The 21605-nt window shown below is 41.2% G+C and overlaps 2 protein-coding genes across 2 annotated transcripts in view; both read right to left on the bottom strand.

Annotated features, from left to right (window-relative positions):
• Positions 1-6: 6 nt before the first annotated feature.
• On the bottom strand, positions 7-624 carry LOC109964783 (transmembrane protein 238; the record flags this gene model as incomplete). Its single annotated transcript, XM_020608338.1, has 1 exon — positions 7-624. A coding segment is annotated over exon 1 (492 nt), but the record flags the coding sequence as incomplete, so codon positions are not given.
• A 4725-nt stretch (positions 625-5349) lies between these two features.
• The window catches only part of gspt1l (G1 to S phase transition 1, like), a 25221-nt gene continuing 8965 nt past the window's right edge, over positions 5350-21605 (bottom strand). The window contains exons 6-13 of the mRNA XM_020608281.1: positions 17224-17378; positions 13125-13265; positions 12917-13010; positions 12448-12528; positions 12024-12197; positions 10009-10098; positions 8052-8220; positions 5350-5735 (exon numbers count right to left, since the gene is read on the bottom strand). Of these exons, the coding sequence (XP_020463937.1) occupies positions 5683-5735; positions 8052-8220; positions 10009-10098; positions 12024-12197; positions 12448-12528; positions 12917-13010; positions 13125-13265; positions 17224-17378 (957 nt within the window). The 3' untranslated portion in view covers positions 5350-5682. The remainder of the gene's footprint in view (positions 5736-8051; positions 8221-10008; positions 10099-12023; positions 12198-12447; positions 12529-12916; positions 13011-13124; positions 13266-17223; positions 17379-21605) is intronic.

Below are 21605 nucleotides of genomic sequence, written 5' to 3' on the forward strand. Positions count from 1 at the left end.
AGGGAAAGTCTCAGTAGTTGTGTGTGGCATCGTTACGTCACAGCTTGTTGAGGGGAGCGGGATGTGCGGGGTATTCTCCTTCGGGGTCACTGTCGCCATAGCAACGGCCGCCTGTGGCCCGGTGGCTGACCTCTGTGCGCGTGCCGTGCTGAACTGACCTCCGTTCCTGCGGAACGAGCTCCTGATGCCGCTAGAAACCCGGCTAGAGAGCCGCCTCACCGAGCTGCTGATTGTGCTCAAAGCTCCCTTGTCCTTTTTCAGTAACCCCACATCATCCTCCAGCTCCGCTGGGGGCACCTCGATGTTCCCAGAGTACCAGAACACCCACCAGATGAGGCTGAGAAATATGACGATGGCGCCAGCGTAAATAAGCAGGTCATAAAAAAACACGTTCACAAACACCCCGATGAGAAGCACGACCAGTCCCACAATGTCAAAGGCTACTGCGAGCCAGAAACAGCACGCACAGCGACCGAGGCCCTGGTGGAGTGGTTCCATATCAACACACAGTAGTCATATGACTCCGAAGAGAGGCTGAGATCTATGACAATAGCTTATTCCCCGAGACCTTTATGCCGTGGTACTAAGCTTCAGGGCGGGTGTAAGGTGAGACAGGTGAGCCAGGTGAGCCTCGCTCACAGAGGAGGGGCGTGGTGCACTTTGGAGGAGGGGCTGAAAACACCACCAGGTCGGCAAGGATTTATTTCTTTACACGGTACATAACGGATAGACTGCCTATCGTTGATACTGTATGTTAAAACAAAAACAATAACATACAACAGTTACAAATTAATAGGCCAAGTCATACATAAATTGATACACACATCATACTATTGATACCACTATGTTCAATATGATACATATAACAACAGAACAACATAACATACAGTTAGACTTTATTTGTCCCAATGAGGGAAATTTGTTTTGAGCATAACAAGGGAGAGATGATCACTCCCACCACTCACCTTCACTGCTGTGCACACTATTCACAATGATGGAACAACAAACGATTTTGAACATTCTTTTCAATTTCTGAATTGTACTGCACATTTTTAAAATCACACTTGAGAAATAAGTCTAATAATATAAATAAGAATAGCAACAACCATATCTATAAGCATTTGGCACTTTAGATGCTTTGCAAAAACAGTTCTCTCAGGCAGTTTCTTCTCATGTACTGTCCAAACACTTCTGTAGAAGTATGAAGAAACCGGCAAACAAGTTGAGGACCAGAAAGGCAACCGTAAGTTAAGGAAACAGTGCAGCAGATGAAAAACATAGAATATCAAGCTCACCACCTCAAATAAGTTTGAGGAAACCAGTGGGACCCTGGTATACTGACATAAAGTCTGAAGAAGCCTGGTCAGAAATGGACTAGAATAGAATAGGTTTTTAATGGCAAGTCTTCCTGTGTGGATGACTTGCCGTTAAAAACCTATTCTTCCAATGTGGAAACAAAACTGAGTTAGTCTATACACACAAAACACAAGAAACGTAGTGCACAAAAATGGCAGCAGATGCTCTGGGCCAATGAGATATAAAATATGAAATATGTGAAATATGTCACTCAAAGAGAAGGTTAATTGTTTTCTGAAGGGTGAATATGGTAGGACAAGTCAACTTTATTTATGTAGCACATTTCATACAGAGTCAGTTTAACAGCATTAAAAACAATGAGCATTAAGACCAGAATAAAATCAGTTAGGACAAAGTGAAAATAAAACATTATTAAAATAAGATAACATACATAAAATATGAAAATGAAAAACAAACACAAAATAAGAGGTCTGAAGTAGAAATATAGCAGTTGCAATGCAAAAAACTGCAGCATAGAAACCAGTTAAACAAAGGCTCAGGAAAACAGCTGGGTTTTTAGTTGAGACTTGAAAGTGGCAGAGCTGGGGCACATTTAAAGTCATCAGGAAGTTGGTTCCATCTGTGTGCAGCATAGTAGCTAAAAGCAGCTTCACCCTGTTTGGTTCTGAGCTGAGGTTCTACCAGCTGGTTGCTTCATAAGGATCTTGAAGCCCTGCGGGGTCTGTTTTCTTCAAGCAGATCAGAAATGTTTTTTGTCCCCATACCACTGAATGATATACTATAAACTAACAGAAGGACTTTAACATCGATTCTGTAGGTAACTGTAGCCAGTGTAAGGATTTAAGAACAGGAGTGATGTTCTCAGTTCTCCTGGTTCCTGTTCAAGCTCTGGCAGCAGCGTCTGAGTGAGCTGAAGTTGTCTTGAGTCTTTTTGAGAAGGCCAGGCAAAAGACTGTTACAATAGTCCAGCCTCTTGGAGATGAAGGCATGAATACATTTCTCTAAATCTTATCTGGACATGAGACCTCTGAGTCTTGCTAATGTTTGAGATGATATCTTGTATCTTATGGACCTCGTGGTGCCATATTGTCCCAACAGAGCACTTTGCTCTCAGAGTGCAGGTCTGCTTGTGGTTCCTAGAGTTTACAGAAGTAGAATGGGAGGCAGAGCCTTTAGCTATCAAGCTCCTCTCCTGTGGAACCAACTCCCAGTCTCAGTCTGGGAGGCAAATGATAAAAAGCTGATTTAGTTACAGCCTTGATGTGACTGGTGAAGCTCGGGTTTGAATCAATTATGACACAGAGATTTCGAACTTGAGTTTTTGTCTTTATAGGCCTAGAATTAAGCTGTAGCTACTGCAGTAACTTTCGTCCTTTTCCTTCTTGTTGATAAAAACAATAACTTAAATCTTGTCTTTGTTTAACTGAAGGAAATTCGATTGCACTCAGGTAAATACTTGCTCAAAGCACATGGTGCAGTGTTTAGCGCTGTTGTCTTGCAAAAAGGTTCCAAGTTCAAACCTTGAGACCAACTGGGGCTTTTCTGTGTGGAGTTGGCATGTTGTCCTGGTGCGTGTGTGGGTTTATTGCAGCTACTCAAGTTTCTCCAGTGTCCTCCCCAAGCCTAAAGACATGCACGTTAGGTTGACAACTCTAAATTGGGGTGGCTGTGGCTCATGAGGTAGGGCAGTCGTCTCCTGACCAGCAAGTTGGTGGTTCGACTCCTGGTCTCCCCACATGCCTAAGTGTCCCTGAGCAAGACACTGAACCCCGAATTGCTCCCGGTGGCTTGACTAGCGCCGGTGCATGGCAGCCTGTCGTCATTGGTGTGTGAATGGTGTATGATCTTCTGTAAAGCGCTTTGGCCAGTTCAACACACTGTGAGAAAGCGCTATATAAAATACAGACCATTTAAATTGTCCATGAGTGCGAGTGGTTGCTCGTCTCTTAGTATCAGCCTTGTGAGCCATCCAGTGTCAGCTGGTATTGGCTCTTGCCTCCAAACAGGATATTCAATATAGATGACAGATAAATGAATGTTTTTATTCTCTCATATTTTGTAACGGTCTCATTTCCATTTTTCCAATCTTTAAAAAAATATATTTTATTGATTATTTTTAAAATTGTTAAATCAGATTTCTGTCAGCATCTGTAGGTAAATAGTAGTTGGTGACACATCAGTAGTGAACTGGAATTGGGCTGGTAATCGTTAAACCTGTGATGACCGTTGAGATTGTTTGTAGAGAGACAACCCACAGAGATCATTATTTTTTTTATTAGCCATACCTTGTACTAGAGACTTTAGTGTCTGTTTAATACCTTTTGTGTATGTAGCTGAAAACCTGAAATTTATACAGATTTCACATGCTGGTGGTGAAGCATGTGAAATTCAAACACACTGTATACTGACATAGGAATATAACAACTTTTTCATTGAGATATTTTGACGTGACGGCAAAAACAACAACAACAAAAAAAAAGGTCTAAATAAAACTATGCCTCTAACCAGTCAAATTCACAAAATCAGGACAGGTGTGAGGACACGGTGACCTAATCAGTTCTTCCTCGAGTTCAAATGGATGTTTCAGCCAAATCTGAAGAAATTCACTCAAGGCACTCCTGGGATATCGCATCCACAAGACTAACACACAAGGAAAAGACGCAAGTGGGGGAAACAACGGTGCTTATAAGAGACTTTGGATGTACCCATGGTGTTTCTCGTCTTTTATATGCGTCGTTGCCCTCACTTGTCTTTTCCCTGCATCTTAGAGTACATTCCAAATCTATTATAAGTACCGTCACTTCCCATCTTGTGTGTCAGTCACACCAACGTAAGATTCAAAAAAAATGCCAGGAAAACATTCAAGGAGTGAGGTCTCAAGGAAACACATTAACATCATGAGATTCCTATCCTTCATCTGAAGCATCCAATCGGCAATTTCTGATAGAGGTATGTTAGAAAACAAAACCACTTCCACAAAGTATGGCCTCATGCATCCTCGGTTCATTACTCTCTGTAGCAGTAAACATGGATCAGACATTGCTGGTGTATTTTATCTTTATTACATAACTAATCAGGCACAGACAAGCGATGTATTGTAAAAAATAGAATTAAAACAAGTACATTTTGTGGTAGCAGCCTTTTGAGAATGCTGGCTGCCAGTTTCAGTACAGTCACTTATTCAAAGTTCTCCATTTATCTTAAATGTTGGTCAGCCTAATGAACAATTAACAACACAGTGTGTGTGTGTGTGTGTATTTTGAAGATGAAAAGGAATGTTTAAAACAGAGCTTACTGTAAAACAGAGCTTGCTGAATTAATGTGGTTTTAAAATTTTGGCACTTTCTATATTATCCCAAAACTATCCTGGGCATTTCTGTGCTGGCATTTGTTACTTATCAGCTGACAGACATACTGACTGCAATATCTGTAAAAAGTGTCTGTTCAGAATACGAGGCTGGACTGCTCACCGTGGCGCTTGCTCTAAGGTTGTGGACATACTAATTCATACAGTTTGTTTTTAAAAACAATTATAAATTATTTCATTTTTAAGAATAAAACTGTTCACCAACATGTGCCCAGACAATGCTTAAACTGTATTTAAAAATGACTATATCAGGAGTCCCATGTATGTTGCATGTAACCAACTGGTGTTTTGCCAACTTTTATCAAAGATGTTGAACACTTAATCCACACCGACATGAACCCTGAATCATAAGGCCAGCCAATGGAACATGCTCTGAATAACACACTTTGTTTTCCCCAATTTGTAATTTTATTGTCATAGTTCTTTGTTTTAATAACATTCGAATGCGCTCAAGCACACTGCTAGAACACCACGAGGAACCAAAAACTGGGTAAAAGCAAAGGGAGACGTACACCCAAGATAAACATTTGGTTTGATCTGGTTAAGTTCTCTTAAACAATTTGTTTTGCAATTAGCTACTGAAAATCTGTTTTATACTCCGAGCAAAATCATGGTCCCCATCTGTTTACAGACATAGCTTCCGCCATTTGTCTTTAATTAAAAAAAAAAAAAAAAGAAAAAAAAAAAGGAGGAAAAGATGTATTGGTGAGTAGACCAGAGAAGAGAGGTGGGGAGAGGTTGGAGAGAGGGCTAACCCAGAAATAGCATAGCTGAGCTCTCAATATGAGAAAGCTGACTCGTGTGGATTTAATCTTGGTTGTCATTTGCTTAAAAGCAGGTTCTTTTTCACGAGTTATTTTTTTGAAGCTGATCTTTGAGACGCAGAAGGGGGGAGTGTGACAGGTCGGTGCCATGCCCCCTGGAAACAGTGTGGGCGGATTATGACCAAGCTCCACCTGTTCCTTGTCGCTAGGGCTCTTAAGACAGCTCCATCCTCTTCAGTCCCGCTCAGCAACCAGCTTCAACACTTTACCGATGGCGATGGTCTTACCTGAGACACAACAGCAACAAAAAAAAAACAATTATACCTTTTACTGAATTTAAATCCTGTAATGTAGAGGGATATAACGATAACCAAAGAGTCACGATATGATATCACCACAATAAAAAGTCCACAATATGATAATCACTACAGCCCTAAATCAGAAAAAGTTGGGACAGTATGTAAAATCTAAATTAAAACTGAAAAGTGATTTGTAAATTTTAAAATGCAAATTGAGTCAACGAAGACCCAAGACTGTTGTGCACTTTAAGAAGTGTTTGCAGGAAGAATGGGACAAAAAGACATCTGACACAATTAAATAACTTGGTGTCCTCAGTCCCTAAATGTCTTAAGTGTTGTGAAAAGGAACAGCAGCATCGCAATATAGTAAATACCTGACTCTCCCCACTTTAGTTGGAATATGTTGCAGGTATCAAAATTGAAGTGTTTATTTTGAACAAAGAATAAAATAGATGAGGTGTCAGATCAAATAATGTGCTGCTGTATTGTTTCCAATGTAATTCAGGACACAGATGATTTACAAATCACTATTTTCACTTTTAATTTTACATACTGTCAACTTTTTCTGAGTTGGGGTTATACATTACAAAAAAGAAATGGAAAAAAAGCCCTTGACTAATAAACTGGCATGTTTTATATCATTTGCCTTTTAACTTAAAGTGCTCCTGCTTTGCTTCTTTAAAAAAAATAAAATAAAATTAGCCAGTCATGACCCAAGCATGTGCCACAAATTATCATGAACTGTCACTGGTACTGAATGACTGGATCTTGTAAACAAAACAAGTCACTTTCACAGTTAGTACCCCCTAGGCTGGTTTAGCCTTTTCTATCTAGGGGCCGATGGTCCAGTTCTCGGGGCTGGACCAACTGAAGCAGGTATCCCCCTCTCCGTTAAAGTGTTAACATACTACAGCAGCAGGAAAAAATTTTAAATGTTGTGTTAAGAATCAATATAATATTTATGAATCTAGCTATTTCTAACCACGTCGATTAAACAATTTGTCATTTCCACCGCCCTTAAACACCATTTACCAGAGCCTGACACTGATACTAATAGAAACTACCGTAATGAACTACCGAACAAAACCCTACTGAGATCCCTACTGAGAAGGCAGAAAAACTATCGTTTTTAAATGGCAGGTAAATGTTCACAACTTGTAGTTACAACCTGACCGAGGTGAGCAGAAAAATACATGCTGTGTTTAGACTCCGATTTGAAAATGGAGAGCCAGATAAATGTGGTCGTAAAATCTGTTTTTTTTTTTCTATTTAAAGCAGTTAGTGAAATTAAAACCCTTTTTGTCGTGGCAGCATTTTGAGACAGTGATCCATGCGTTTGTTACATCACGTATGGATTACTGTAATGCACTGTACGCTGGAGTTAGTCAGTCGGGTCTTGCCCGCCTCCAGAGGGTCCAGAATGCTGCCGCTCGGTTACTGGTTGGGGGGTGTAAGAGAGACCATATAACGCCAGTACTGGCATCTCTCCATTGGCTTCCGGTGCGTTTTAGGGTTCATTTTAAGATTCTTTTATTTGTTTATAAATCTTTAAATGGGCTGGCACCATCTTATCTTGTGGAACTTTTGCGTCCGTATAATCCGTCGCGGTGCCTCAGATCAGCTTCTTCTGGAGGCACCGAGGGTCAGGCGGAAAACTAGGGGGGATAGAGCCTTTGCTGTGGTTGGTCCAAACCTGTGGAATGCTTTGCCGCTTTATATTAGGCAGGCCCCCTCGTTGTCTATTTTTAAGTCTTATTTGAAGACCTACTTGTATTCATTGGCGTTTGGCCAGGAATGAGACTCCGTCTGTAGTGTTAGAGTGTTTATTTTATTGTTTGTGTTGATTTTAGATTTGTATGATATGTTAAGCGCTTTGGTCAGCTGTGCTGTGGTAAAGCGCTATATAAATAAAGTTGAGTTGAGTTGAGAGTTGAGTGTTTGAAGTGTAAATGTATCTGAAACATTTCTTAGACAGCTACTGACTCCAAATACTAGAGGTTCTGGTTCACAACCATTTAAAATGTTGTGATAAGAAGTTTAACTAAGGTTCTTAAATTGATATCGGGTGATCAACTGATCATTTCACAAAGGAGTTACCAGTCTGTTTATCCATGTTACATAATACCAATCAAAAGTTTAGACACTCTCTCTTTCAATGATTTTTTTCTTTGTTTCTAGTACTTTCTATATATTAACATCAAAATTATAAAATTACACATATGCAGTTATGTATAAACAATACAGGCAATAAAGTACTTTTTTTTTTTTTTTTTTACAAAACCCCAATGTCTGCAAGTGCTCTACCTTCATCCCGTAAGGTAAACCGTCCCATTTGAGGAAAGTCTTTAAAAGTCTCAAGGCAAATGGTCCCCGCTGTGCGCAGACGGGCGATGCAGACCTGGTCCTGTTTGACAAATCGTGGTCGTGTCTTACTCTTCTCTCCCGTCTTCTTGTCTACCAGACAGATTAAGGCCTGTAGGGGGGGGGGGGAAGAGTAACAGTATCAGCACATACACCAGCATAATAAAATCATTCTGAATTAGTATCTACAACTAGGCAAGAATTAATCTTATGACAGCATTATCAATCCACTGTATACAGTATATTACATATACACTGCTCAAAAAAATTAAGGAAACTAAATCACACATCAGATCTTGATGAACAAATTATTTAAGTTGAAAACATTTACTAATGAACACTGTATAATGTGTTCAGAAAAAAAAAGACCTAACAATGGTCAACAGAAAGCAAAATCATCATCCCATGGAAGAGAAAAATGGAAACCACAACCACATTCCAAGTTGTGTGAATTTCATCATAGCAACTCATAATTTGACTCAAAGTGTGTATGGCCCCTGCGTGCCTGTATGCACACCTAACAACATCTTGGCATGCTCCTGTTGAGTCAGTAGATGTTGTCCCTCAGGGATCTCCTCCCAGAGCTGGATCAGAGCATCAGTGAGCTCCTAGACAGTCTATGGTGGTATTTGGTGCCATCGGATGCACCGATACATAGTGTCCCATAGGTGCTCAGTTGGATTTAGGTCAGGGGAACGTGAGGTCCAGTCACTGGCATCAATGCCTTTGTCATCCAGGAGCTGCCTACACACTCTGGCCACATGAGGCCGGGCATTGTACTGCACCAGGAGAAACACAGGACCTGCTACATCAGTGTAAGATCTGACAATCGCTCTGAGGATTTTATCCCAGTACCTCACAGCAGCCAGGGAACCATTGGCTATGACATGGAGGTCTGTGCGGCCCTCCAAGGATAAGCCTCCCCAGACCAGAACGGTGAATACACCCTCCTCCTGTTCCTGGTGTAGTTCAGTGCGAACCTGCTCTCATCTGTGAAGAGAACGACGCACCAGTAGTGGACCTGCCAATTCTGGTGTTCTCTGGTGAATACTAATTGAGCTGCATGGTGCTAGGCTGTGAACACAGGTTGTACCAGAGGACATTGGGCCATCATGACACCTTCATGAAGTCAGTTTCAGACAGTCTGGCCAGAAGCCTGCACACACCAGTAGCCTGCTGTAGGTCATTTTGTAGGGCTCTCACAGTGCTCCTCCTGTTCCTGTTCCAGGAGCAGATATTGGTCCTGCTGCTGGGTTGTTGCCCTTGTATGGCCCTGTCCAGCTCTCCTGGTGTAACATCCGGTCTCCTGGTATCTCCTCTGTGCTCTTGAGACCATGCTGGGAGACACAGCAAAGTTTTTTTACGACTGCAAATATGGATGTGCCATCTTGGAGTAACTGGACTACCTGTGCAACCTGACTGGGCTGCAGGTTCTGCCTCATGCTGCCAGTAGTGACAAGGACACTAGCAAAACACAAAAGTTCAGAAGATTCACTCAAGAAGGATAAGGGGAGAGCATTTGTCTGTGGCCACCACATGCAAACCTATTCCCTTTTGGGGGTTGTCTTGCTTTTGCCTCTTCATTGCACCTGCTGTCACTTTTCATTTACGCTAAAGCAGGTGAAACTGATTCACAGTCACTTGTGATTCCTAAATGGACAGATTTATATTCCTAAAGTTTAACTGACTTGGCGATACACTGTGATGATCAAGTGTTCCTTTAATTTTTTGAGCAGTTTATATCATTAAACTTGTTTTATCATAGTAGTCAGCTGACCAGGAATTAAACCAAAACCATAACAATGGTTAAATAATCATAATTCCCATTTTTAAGAAATGCGAAGACCTTGTGAAGGTCTAATTTTCTTAGAGTGGCACGTAAATTAGCATTATGTCTTACTGTGATTTGCACTTCTTCAATGCAGGTATGAATGTGAAGGACTGCATTGTAACCTGGACAGATGATGGATTTGTGTTCAATGATGACAATCTGAGGAAAAAGCAGTTACAGTGATTATGAGTAGGCACATTCTAAAACAAGAAGCATTTGGTCACATTGATGAGCACTCCTACTGCACCAGACACTTCACAGACCATTCTGGTGTTGGTCACTGAGGTCGTCCTCTGGTGTAGTCTGCTCAAAGGTATTTACATAGAGGAAATGGGGCAGGCTGAATCAACACCATAAACAGTCACTGTGCTGCCTTCGTTTGTGGTCAATGATTGTTTTGATTTTACACGGAGCTCTTAGTGTCACCATTCATCTGATTGTACAGTGTCCCCAAACTTGGGGGCAGCACGTTGTTGTTAAATACTTTAATAATATCAAGAGGTTAACAGGTTGAACTGCTGTCAGATGAGTGGATCATGTCAAATTATGAATCATTTTGATGTAGCCTGGGAAAGAACAGCCAACTGTGGCACTACATCAAGCATAAGACATGGGTGGAGTGAAAGAGAATGAAGAAATGAGTACAAGAAAGATGTTGTACTGGACTACATTATATTCAGAGGTGTCTCTATATTTTGCGTATAATCCCATTATAGAGTTAAGTAAACCTTTAGGCTCCCTCCATTAAACATATTTTGCTTGGGGTCATTTCATTTGGATCCTTCATATTTATGCTACTGAATGATCTGATTCTATTCAGCTCGCTGATAGGAATGAAGGGATTCAAGTTGCACTTAAGAACTGTTTTTCATAACTTTGTGCTCAAATATCAAAGCGGTCAACCAGAGAAATAAAATGTTATTTTCTAATTGTTTTTTGGCAGTTATGTTCTAATAAATACAGGCACACCCCTGCAGGAAGGATTTAATGTAAATACAGTCAAAATGCAGGTTTCATCCTTTTGCCTGCTCTTTGGCCTTTGCCCTACACATACCCTCATGTGTACGCAGACACGAATAAAGGAAGTGCACTTTTTTTTGTATTCACACTTCAAATCAGGAGTCATTTTGTTTACGTATGCTGAGGGTTTCTGAGCATTGTGGTATTTGCGCAGTTGGGGCTTTAGCAGTGTAGACGCAAACTTCTGGCCTGCATGTGGACCCTCGCAGATCTGGGAACAGAAAATTATGTTGCTTGTCCTTAGTGGACATGCAGACGTGCAAAGCATGAACAGCCCTCAGTGCTTGAGCTTCACTGCTGCAGAACAGGCATCTTGTGTCCAGCAGATAAACGTTTAAAACTTTTGTACATTTATGTTTTCATATTCATAGATTCTGGATTTTTTTTAAGCAAGCAAAGAATAGATCTGAATTTGTATTTTATGTGGCAATTGAATGTTATACAATATCCACTGTTCACAGAAGAGTACTTTATACATTTTAAAAATGTCTGAGGGGATCTCTAAGGGTTTTATAAATACATTTTTATTCAACATTTGATCACCATTTACAAAAAGCCAACATCCTATAATAACCAATGCAACATGTAATAACTTATTATTACTGTTACTGTCATCGCTACTATTATATACAGTTACAATGTGAGCAATGAATTTGAATTGTGGAGCTCCAGACTAGTGCTGTGGGAGATGGTGCTTTGTTTTGGGCTGTCAAAATAAAATATAGGGGAATCTGGTGTATACAAGTTTGGGCTGCAACAAACGATTATTTTAATTACTGAGTAATCGTTCAATTACTTTCTCTATTAAATCTTTTATCAATAAAATGTCATAAAAAGTGAAAATGCCTGTAATTTCCCCACAACCCAAGGTTATGCATTCAAAAAAATTTTTTTTTTATATTACAAAAAGCATCAGATCTTTGGCTTTTCTGCTTGAAAAATTACATCGCAGATAAACTGATTATCAAAATAGTTGCAGATTATTTGTGTCAATAAACAAATCGACTAATTGACAAACAATTATTGTACAGTGTATCTCAGGAAGTGCAGAACTGTGAACTGACCTGAGCATCGAAGGTGCGCCCCGAGTGGCAAAGGTTCTCAGCATTACAAAGTATAAAGCCAGGCAGGATCTCCTCTTCCTCTATGCCTTTTAGTCGCAGTTTGAGATTTTCACCCGCCACGGCATCGTCTGTCTCCACATCATCTGACAAGAGACTCAAAACCTCCACTACATGCTGCATTAGAAAAGACAACAGGTGCAGAAACATGGGATAAAAGAAAGACATAGAGGGAATGTGTATTTGAAAAGTACTTAGATGCATAAAAGTAGAAAAAAAACATTAAAAACAAGAGCATTAGTTAAATTATACAACAGTCAGGAAGAAGAATTATTCAGTTACATCCGGTGAGTAAGCAATATCCATCCTTATACTACAAAACATGATCTATGTGAGGCATTTCTACTTTGAAATTGGGACAGCTTACCCTGTTTGGCATCATGACCAGCTGCTGTGCTTTACTGATGGAACCCGACTCTAGTTTCCCCAGAATCACTGTGCCCATGTCCTGATGAATAGACAGATCAAAGATTGTTACAATGAAGGTGAGAGAGAGGACGCATGTGTTTGCATCAATTCAAGATGGCAAATTTTTGTTACTTGTATAGCTCGGACATCAGGAAAACTCAGTATACATTACGGTGTGCCCCAAGGGGTGCAAGGGCGATGAAGACAGACACTACCAAAATTTTGGTAAAGTTGCAAAGATTCAAAGTTCCTGGTTCGGTAAGTCATAAGCGAAACATTGTTAAAACAACTGTAACCATCAGTGCGATTCTTGCACCTCTCTACTGGAATTCTGGACCACTCTTCTTTTGCCAACTGCTCCAGACAATAATGAACCGGAGGAAGTAGCAGAACAAAAACATAAAAAAATAAAATAAAAAAAATCTTACCTTGTATTTATCTACAATGGGCAATCTCACGGGGCCATCACTGGATCTATTGAAATTTGGCAAACTGTCCAAGTGTGGAATGAATGGTAAACCTCTGCAGTAGTATCAAATATGAAGAGCAGTTAACAAGGATGGATAAGCACAAGAAATTGTTTGTGTGTATACAAATATCATACTAACAGCAGAAAGCAGAAGCTTAAGAACTTACATATACCAGGAGCAAATCTCAGTGGGCTCCTTCAAGTTTGCTCCTGTCAGCCCAGAGCAGGGCATGAAATGAATGTCTTTCTTTGGATTGAAGCCCACCTTCTTCAAAAATGGCAATAGTTTCTCCTTGCACTCTTCATACCTGAGGGGTTAAACAACAGGAGGGATGTCAACATCTTTATAGAAAGACCAGCTCATATCACTATAGACAGGCTTAGAGCAATACAAATATTAGTAATTACTTTAACTGACTTCAGCTCTGAGTATGAGACTAAAACATGACAATTTTAGCAAAGAGAGCAGAAAAGTCTACACTAACGTATCATCTTCTTTCTTTGTTTGTTTCTTAACAAAACATATAATCATTAACATGGTTAAATGATAGAAAACATTAGAATACCTTTCAGTATAATGGAGTCTAACACACCACCACAACTACTAGCCTTCTCAGAAATGTCCAAAGACTGAATAACTGCAACAATTGGACCCTCTGGGAAAGGTTTCAGTTTTAAAGTAGTGACAGGAAGTATGATGCTTGCATGAACAAAAACTTGGAACAGAGCAGAAAACAATGATTTCTTTCCATATTTGATCTTTAGGTTGCATTTCATCTGGTCATGGACACCAGAGGACAGTTAGTCTTCTTAAACTTCAACCCAGTTTTTCTGTTCATCCATGGACACGGTCCCTTTAAATTAACCTATAAATAGTTCTATATCTTACTACTGTTGAGTATTCAAAGTAAAATATACATTTTAGATCATGCTTCCCCGTGTGGGGTTGTAGCAAACTACCGTGTTGTCCAGTTAACTCGCACAGAATGTGCGATGCCTTTTTTGTTTTTACAAGCATCTCATATAGCAGAAGGAACTCCATTCTAACAAAACATAATTATTGTGTTTGTCAGGGTCAACAACTAAAAAATTACTTGAATTATATCTTTATTAATAAGATAATTATTGATATGAAAAAAATTGACAAAATATTCAGCCATATCACCCAGTCCTAATCCAAAATGTTGATTTTTTTTCCTGATGGAGCTCACATGAAGACTATTTTTGTTGTAAGCCTTCTGAAGACAAGCAGACAGCTATTCTGAAGGCAGAGACAATAAATGTGCTTTTCATGCTGAGTGAAGCTCTAGAGATGGGCAAACCTCTGAGAACCTAACTTATTAACCATTAAAATAATGCAGATTAGTACTGTTATTGACAAATATCTAGCCTGTATTAGTCCATAAAATTAAGTGTTTATCTTCATAGAGATGGAAGATTGGGCTCAGGGATGCCCCCCTGCCTTAATACCTTGTGGAACCACCTTTTGCATTAATAACAGCCTTGAGGCTGTTTGCATACTTCTTTACCAACTTTGCACACTTAGAGCAATGTTTACATAATGGTTCAAGCTCAGTCAAATTGGATGGTGACTGCTGGTGTACTGCAAGTATTCAGGTCTGGGCTCTGATTAACTGTTGAAAGGTGAACCTTCTTCCCATCTTTTCTGTGGTAAAAAATGTTCAAGCCTCACACACAGTACAGGCCATTGATACACTTCAAACAAAGTTTGAGAGATGGTGGGACTCAAGAATTCCATATATGGCACTAATGTCATTGCTTGCCCTCCCTTGGCCTACACCTCCAGTCAATATTTAATCTGTACCAAAACCCTCTAAGGAACCAGTGGCAGCTAACTTGTTGAAAGATTTGCATCTCTGCGAATTACAGTGTTGTGTTAAAAACAGACATGGAGAGGAGCAGCTGTTAATCGACGGTCCACTGTCAATGTGCGAGACAGCGAGGCATGGAGAGGCTGGGCCAATCAATGCTCTGAATGCAGCTCTATGATTAAATAACATTTTAGTCACTTTAAAGAGTTAAAAAAAGAAAAAAAAAAAAAAGAAAATCAGCATGTCAGTCAATACTGATATTGTGTCGGGCTGACACAAATAAATCACTAAATGGGAAACACTGGACTGTGAAGGAAGAGAGAGAATACATGGAGTTCTCAGTTTAAGGTGCCCATGGCATGCTTTTCCTTGTTTTCTGACTTGTCTACAATGTTGAATTCTCATCTTAGATGTGAACTAAAGTGCAAAATGAGGTGTTCTTGTGTGTTCTAGTACTTCTATGCAGAAGCAACTCGGTTTATACACGTCTCGCAAACTCTCGCTCACAAGACCCCCCCGTGGAGAAAAATACAGGGCCTGAGGTTACTGCATGTCTAAGAATGTTCCGGGACAGGGACTGGCTGTTTTACCTAACTGGGTCCAACCTACGATCAGTGGCTAGTGAAGACCCCGGCAGTAGTTAGTGATCAGCTCATCAATGCTGGATTCCCCTGGAGCACAGTATTTGTTTGCTTTGACTGCTTGAGGCCAGTGTATTAATTTCACCACTTTGGGAATGTATGTGGTCGTGTGGGGGAAGACCCAGTGACCAATGGTTGGATTTACCGACCTTGGAGCTACTTGAAAGGGAATAATGTTTCCACTACTTGGTGGGACTTAACGTTAAGTTTAAAAAACACACGTTGTATGTCTGTCAATGCCTTGTTTCTGTAACATTAGAGAAAATTGTTGTAAGGCTGGAGAAGTTACTATGTCTGCATTATGCCAGTTAAAATATGGGGTTTCTCAATTACCTGCTTTGTTTAGAGTGTTACACATCTCTTTTCATCGGTACATATACCGTTGTTTACCTATTATGGAGGAGAAATTCGTATTAATTGATGCAATTGCGGTTCGTTGTGCTGTCCACTTGCAACACAACACCGGCAGCAGGAGTTGTGTGTGTACACAAACTGTCCTCTCGTTTTAAGGAAGAGGCTATTTGGCTCTCTGATTCTGAAACAATTACAAACTATTTGGAGTTATGAGGGGTGCCAAGCTAATCTAGAGGTAACCAAGATTAAACATTAAATGGCTGGAAATTAGCAAAATGAGCATGTCATGGGGACTTTAAACAAAGTGTTTTTCATTCTGTTAATGTCTTTTCATTTATTGAATTGCCACAGTTATCGAAGGCTATGTTAAACTGCATTAAATCAACGTTTCTGTTGTAATTTTTACATGCATTTATATCTGGGCCACCCAAAACATACTTTGGCCACCAAATTTAGGGGCTTTCTTGAGCAGTGGTTTTTTGTTGTACCAGTGACTTTTGGCTTTTCCCATTTTAGGGGTAGCCACAGCGACTCGTCACACAGACGACTTGCATGTTGACATTTGGCACGTGTTTTACGCCGGATGCCCTTCCTGACGCAATCCTGACTCAAACCCGGGCTGCAGCAGGGAGAGCACTGTACCTTAACCACTAGCCTACCAGGGACGGCTGTAACCCTCCCATACAACCCAAATTTGTGGAGCAATTGTGATATTGTTGTCACATGTACACAATTGACCATTTGTTGCCATGAAGTCCTGTTACTCCATCAAAGTTGTCACCGGCCTCTTGGTAGCCTCTCTGACCAGCTTCCTATTTGCTGTACCATCCCGTTTGGTGGAACCGTCTGACCCAGGCAGAGTTATGGCAATAACAAACACCTTCCACTTCTTAATTACAAACTTTGCTGTGCTACTATGGATACCTAAAACTTTTGAAATCCTTTTGTACCCATCCCGACTTGTGCCTTTTCACAACTTTGTCCCTGAGATCTACTGAATGTGCTTTGCAATCCATAGTGAACAGTTTCCTTTCAGTTTCACTACCAAGCACTAGAATTTTCTAAAATTAGATTCTTTGATTCTAAACTAATTGAAATCATTACAACTGCTCACATGCAATCCAGAAGGTGCATTGAGTAAATAAAGCTGAAAAAAAATTCAAGTTTTTTGTATTTTCACTCAAAGCTGTAAAACAAAATGTGAATGCTTTGCATGGGGGTGATTCCTACTGTATATAAAATATATAAATGCAAATATTCTTAATGAATCTCTCAATCAAACCTGGCACCTTGCCAATGGGGAGCTTCTCAACAGCTCAGAGTCTGTCTGCGTAGTATGTACAGTATATAAAGCACATGCACATCTGCAGCTTCCCACCCTGGAGTATGATCAGGACTTTACATTATTACTCTTTGATCATCATTATCCATTTACTCACCTCTCAAGGCTCCAGTTGACTGTAGGATCATCCATTTTATTCACAAGAACTACCAGGTGCTTGACACCAGCTGTTTTGGCCAACATGGCATGCTCCCGTGTCTGTCCACCCTTCTCAAAACCAGTTTCAAACTCACCTTTCCTTGCAGAGATCACCTGAGGGACAGCACATTCATTCAGTCAAGACATTTAAAGAGGTTCTTAGGGTTGCCAACTCAATGTGAAAAAGTAAGGAGCAACCTCCCACCGCAGACTGCACCAGCCCCTCCTGCATTACTATAACAATGCATGACAAAGAAGCACTTACAAGTGAATAATATTTATATCATTTTGTTATATTGTCTATTTACATAATTCAATTATAGATTCTAAAACTTGTCTGGTGTTTGTAGAGGAATAACTGGGAGCTGTGGTCCTGACTCCACTCTGCTGCTCTGCTCTTGTTGTCTGCTTAGGTACTGCTGCGAGTTATTTGAAGCACTTGAATTTTTTTGATTTTAGCTTTTCTCTGAACTTCTCAACCACACCTTTACTTTTTTATTAATGAAAAGTGAGTCACCAACAGTCCACCTCTGCTGCCTCAGTGTTTAACAATTCATAACAAACCATTTCATGCAGGTCAGTGCAAATGTGTAGTGAGTGCAATAGTAAATTACTAAATTAAATTAACCAACTAATAGTAAATAGTCTTTAATAGTCATCAACAGTAGGCTTGTTTTGTGTGTTGAACATTTCTTTCAAATCCATGTTCCCACATGAACAAATTAAGTGGCAGACAGGAGCACAACATAGCACCCTTTGCTTAGCCAAGCCTCTGATTCCATCCATCCATTTTCTTCCGCTTATCTGAGATTGGGTTGTGGTGGCAACAGGTTCAGCAAGGTAGTCCAGATGTCCCTCTCCCTGGCAATATTTTCCAGCTAAACTGGTGGGATTCTGAGGTGTTCCCAGGCCATATGAGATGTATAATCTCTCCAGTGTGTTCTAGGTCTACCCCAGGGTCTCTTACCAGCCTGACATTCCCGGAAAACCTCCAAATGGAGGCACCCTTAAGGCACCCTTGTACGATGCCCAAACCACCTCAAATGGCTCCTTTCGATGTGAAGGAGCAGCGGTTCTACTTCTCTTTGTAGTGTCCTGAGACCACCTTTGCTGTGATTTGGTGCTATACAAATAAAGTTTAACTTTCTGCCTGTCAGCTTCACACTTAATTTTACCCTTATTTGTGATCAAAACCCCAAGATACTTAAACTCATTCACCTCAAACAGCAACTCATTCCCAACCCAGAGGGTTGGGGCCACCACCATGGCACTTGAAGGTGCTAACTCTTATCCATGCTGCTTCACACTCAGCTGCAAACCGGCCCAGTGCATGCTGGAGGTCACAGTCTGATAAAGCGAGCAAAACCAACAGCAAATAACAGAGATGCAATTTTGAGGTCCTCAATCCAGACACTCTCCTCCTCCTGGCTGTGTCTTGAGATCCTGTCTGTGAAAATCACAAACAGGATCAGTGACAAGGGACAACACCGATGAAGGAACCCTGTCATAGGCCTTCTCCTATAACCTTGTTTTCTTGGTCTTTTGCAACTCATCCCGGATTACTTTTACCAGATAAGAACTGTTAAATATCAGACAACTCACACCGAATGCTGTATAGACATTCTGATCGGAGGCGCAGCAGCGATATACGGGACCTGGAGAAAACGCCGCCATGGAAAGCATGCAGGCACCTTGGTGAGGCTACGCCAGAGAGGAACACGGACTCCACTCCCATCTATCCACCTGGCATATCTCCGCTCCCTGGTCAACAAGATGGATGAATTCTTATCATCAACAGGACTAACTCTGACTTTGCATGCTCTGCTGCTTTGTGCTTCACAGAGACCTGACTGAGCGACAATCGCGGACAGCGCGAAACAAATATCGGGCTTCCAGGTGTTCAGAGTGGATCGCGTTACGGAGCTGACCGGGAAAACAAGAGGAGGTGGAATCTGCTTCTACATAAATGAAGGTTGGTGCACAGATGTCACAGTGCTACAGAGGACATGTAACGCAGACCTAGAGACTCTTGTTATCAATTGCAAACCTTTTTATTCTCCTCATGAATTTAAAAGTTTCATGCTAATGGGAGTGTACATAACACCGCAGACTAACGCTAGTGCGCTATGGCTCCTAGCAGAACTGATAACTAGCCTGGAGCTAGAACATCCCAACTCTCCTCTCATTGTTCTAGGGGACTTTAACAGAGCCAATCTCACCCACAAACTGCCCAAATACAGACAGCACGTCACCTGTCCCACCAGGGACAAAATCACACTGGACCACTGCTACACAACGATAAAAGACGCCTATCACTCTGTCCCCCGCGCAGCCCTCAGACTTTCTGATCACTGTATGGTCCATCTTATTCCAAGCTACAGGCAGAAACTAAAAGTTGCAAAGCCTGTGACATCTTATATCAGCTTTTGTGAGGATGTGTGCGTGCCCAAAAAGTCCTTCTGCACATACAACAACAACAAGCCCTGGTTTACAGCCAGACTCAAGCGGCTTCGTCGTGCCAAAGAGGAGGCTTACAGATGTGGGGACAGGACTCTGTACAGCCAGGCAAGGAACACACTGACAAGGGAGATCAGAGCAGCAAAGAGGAGATACTCTGAAAAGCTGAAAGCTCAGGTTTCAGCCAACGACCCCTTGTCTGTGTGGAGGAGCCTGAAAAGCATCACTGGCTATAGGAACCATGTGGAGGACCGTCAACCAGCAGACGACCTGAATGTGTTTTACTGCAGGTTTGACAAACAACACTCCCCCCTCACCCTCCCCAACTCAGACCCAGCATCTGCTTCTCCAAAAATCACCACCCTTCCCTCCAACCCCCCACCTCTAATGATCTGTGAGAATGATGTGCGTGGCCTCTTTAAAACGCAAAAGATCAGAAAGGCACCAGGCCCAGATGGCGTGACACCCTCCTGATTGAAAGTGTGGGCTGATCAGCTGGCCCCCATCTTCACACTCATCTTCAACAGGTCACCAGAGCTGTGTGAAGTCCCCTCCTGTTTCAAACGTTCCACCATCATTCCAGTCCCCAAGAAAACCCCCCATCAGTGGGCTGAACGACTACAGACCTGTTGCCCTGACATCTGTAGTTATGAAGTCCTTTGAAAGACTGGTGTTGGCCCACCTGAAGCACATCATAGACCCCCTGCAGTTCGCCTACCGGGCAAACAGGTCGTTGCAGTGAACATGGCACTGCATTACATCCTGCAACACCTCGACTCCCCAGGGACCTATGCACAGGCCTTCTTTGTGGACTTCAGCTCAGTATTCAACACCATCATCCCGGACATCCTCCACTCCAAACTGACCCAGCTCACTGTGCGCAGTTTTGACCCGTTTTGTTCCTTGAACTTCAATCCTGCTTTTCCCCTGCCCTAACTGCTGGATTGATATGCACAACAGGCCTTTTGTTTTTTGGATTTCTGGTGAGAATCTGTCCCTAGGTTCCTGTCTGCCTGATTTGTGTAGGAACTCTCTAGTTGCTCCCAATTTTCTGATTCAGTCTGCTGTAGGTCTAAGCTGTTTGCCTGGCCTGCTTGTTGATATATGAATTATTTCTGCTCCTCACAACTAAGCCTGTTTATTTGTACAGTGCCTATAAAAGGTATTCACCCCTTTGGATGTTTTACCCTTTTTATTGATTTTTATAAATCAATCATGGTCAATGAAATAATTTGGTTTTGACAAAAAAAACTACAAAAAAAAAAAAACTGTCAGTGAAAACAAGTTTCTACAAAGTAATGTCAAATAAAAATATGCAATGTGAAATGTGGGTGTATAAATATTCACGTCAGTATTTAGTAGATGCACCTTTCGCTGCAATCACAGCACTGAGTCTGTGTGGATAGGTCTCAGTCAGGCTTGCACATCTGGACACTGCAATTTTACTCCATTCTTCTTTGCAAAACTGCCAAAAGAACACTCCAAGCAACTCAGAGAAAAGGTTATTGAAAGGTACAAGTCAGGGGATGGATACATCAAAATTTCCAAGGGGCTGAACATCCCCTGGAGTTCAGTTAAATCCATCATCAAGAAATGGAAGGAATATGGCACGTGTCTAAATCTGCCTAGATCAGGCCGTCCTCACAAACTGAGTGACCGTGCAAGACGAAGACTAGCAAGCGAGGCCACCGAGACACCTATGACCACTCTGAAGGAGTTACAAGCTTCAGCAGCTGAGATGGGAGAGACTGTGCATAAAACTGTTGCCCAGGTTCTTCACCAATCAAAGCTTTATGGGAGAGAGACTAAGACAAAACCACTGTTAGGTATTTTTAATCAGATAGATATTGGATAGATACTTTATATATTAGGAATGTTAGCGGA

The sequence above is a fragment of the Monopterus albus genome, unplaced genomic scaffold (genome assembly GCF_001952655.1).
Source record: "Monopterus albus unplaced genomic scaffold, M_albus_1.0 scaffold92.1, whole genome shotgun sequence".
NCBI lineage: Eukaryota > Metazoa > Chordata > Actinopteri > Synbranchiformes > Synbranchidae > Monopterus > Monopterus albus.